Source organism: Alligator sinensis, unplaced genomic scaffold (genome assembly GCF_000455745.1).
Source record: "Alligator sinensis unplaced genomic scaffold, ASM45574v1 scaffold1354_1, whole genome shotgun sequence".
Taxonomy (NCBI): Eukaryota; Metazoa; Chordata; order Crocodylia; family Alligatoridae; genus Alligator; species Alligator sinensis.
In genome coordinates this window covers 1,359,668-1,360,981 of record NW_005842344.1, presented here as the reverse complement: position 1 = coordinate 1,360,981, position 1,314 = coordinate 1,359,668, and the positions used below count along the sequence as shown (strand labels likewise).

The following is a 1,314-nucleotide window of genomic DNA, read 5'->3' as shown; positions in this document are numbered from 1 at the left end:
ATTCAAAAACTGTCAAATTAGGACAAATAAATCTCTTGTGTAAATCTGCTATTCTTCATAGATTTACAGCGGGATGAATTGACCAAGTATTTAAAAATAGTCTTATGGGATAAGACCATGCTATTAGTGCATACAGTTCTTGGGAAAAAAAAAAGAAAACTTATGGGTTGCAGACAAAGCCAAGTATTTGAATGAGCATATGAGATTCTAGAGCAGGGGACCTCACAGTGAAATAAAGCTGATACTACTCTCCAATGCAAAAAAACAGAGAACCTACAGCTTCTATGGTCAAAATGTTCAAACATGAGTGTCCAATGTTAGGCACTCAATTCACCTACAGTCTTAAATGAAAATGGCTTAATTTTCAGAGGTAGCATGCACACACAATTTATCTTTAAGTCAATGGTAGCTGGAGGTACTTTTGTGCACTCTAAAAATCTGACCACTTATTCTATGTGTGATGCTAAGACACTAAAGTTGGCAAATGCTGCCCTATAAGTAAGTAGGAAGGAACTGAAGAGATCACTTGGGAAACAAATGCACACACAATATAAGGAGAGAAGCTGTGCCTGTCACCTAATATAGGACTTAAGAGAATGCTGCGTGGGACTTTTGTTAAGTCTTTTAGACAACATATTAGCCTCAGAGTACTGAAAGTTTATTATGCGCAGACTTAAAAAAAATGCCTACCTTCGAGAGCGTTGTGGGATTTTTTGTGAACGGATCAGATGTAAATGGATCACTCTTCACCTGTTTCTTAAAAAAATCATCAGGGGCTGAACTACGAAATGGGTCACTTTCTTTAAATGGATCCTCTCCAAATGGATCTACCAAAAAACCATTAAGTAAAGAAAATGTAATTATACAAGTAAAAATACTAGAAAATTTGGTGCAGGGAACAATCCCATATTTCTATTTTTAGTTTATTCATGAAGTATTAATTTCTACTCTAAAAAAGTAATTGTTTACTTCACATCCCAATTAGTCAAATCCCTGTTATCCAGCATGAGTGGAGGGAATGGGGGGTGCCAGGTATCTAAAATGCTGGTTACCCGAGGCCAGCAGTTTTACCCAAGGCAGCCACATGTGGAGCAGCAGCAGCACGGGGTGGTTGGCAGCGATGTGTGAGCTTCCCACCCCCGAGCCTGCGTCTGGCCAGCCAGCTGGAAATTCCAGTTAATAGCGTGTTCCGGTTACTCAAATGCTAGATAACAGGGATTTTAGTGTAATTGTTTCTATATGTGGCGTATACATTCGTTACAAAACTACATTTAGTAATATTACACATACATTATTTAACAACTTGTCCCCTCT

General features: G+C 38.3%; 1 protein-coding gene across 1 annotated transcript in view; it reads right to left on the bottom strand.

The window, feature by feature from the left end:
* Positions 1-1,314, bottom strand: part of EPS15L1 (epidermal growth factor receptor pathway substrate 15 like 1) — a 55,367-nt gene that overhangs the window by 30,899 nt on the left and 23,154 nt on the right. Inside the window, exon 20 of the mRNA XM_025210333.1 lies at positions 691-827. Coding sequence (XP_025066118.1) covers positions 691-827 — 137 coding nt within the window. The remainder of the gene's footprint in view (positions 1-690; positions 828-1,314) is intronic.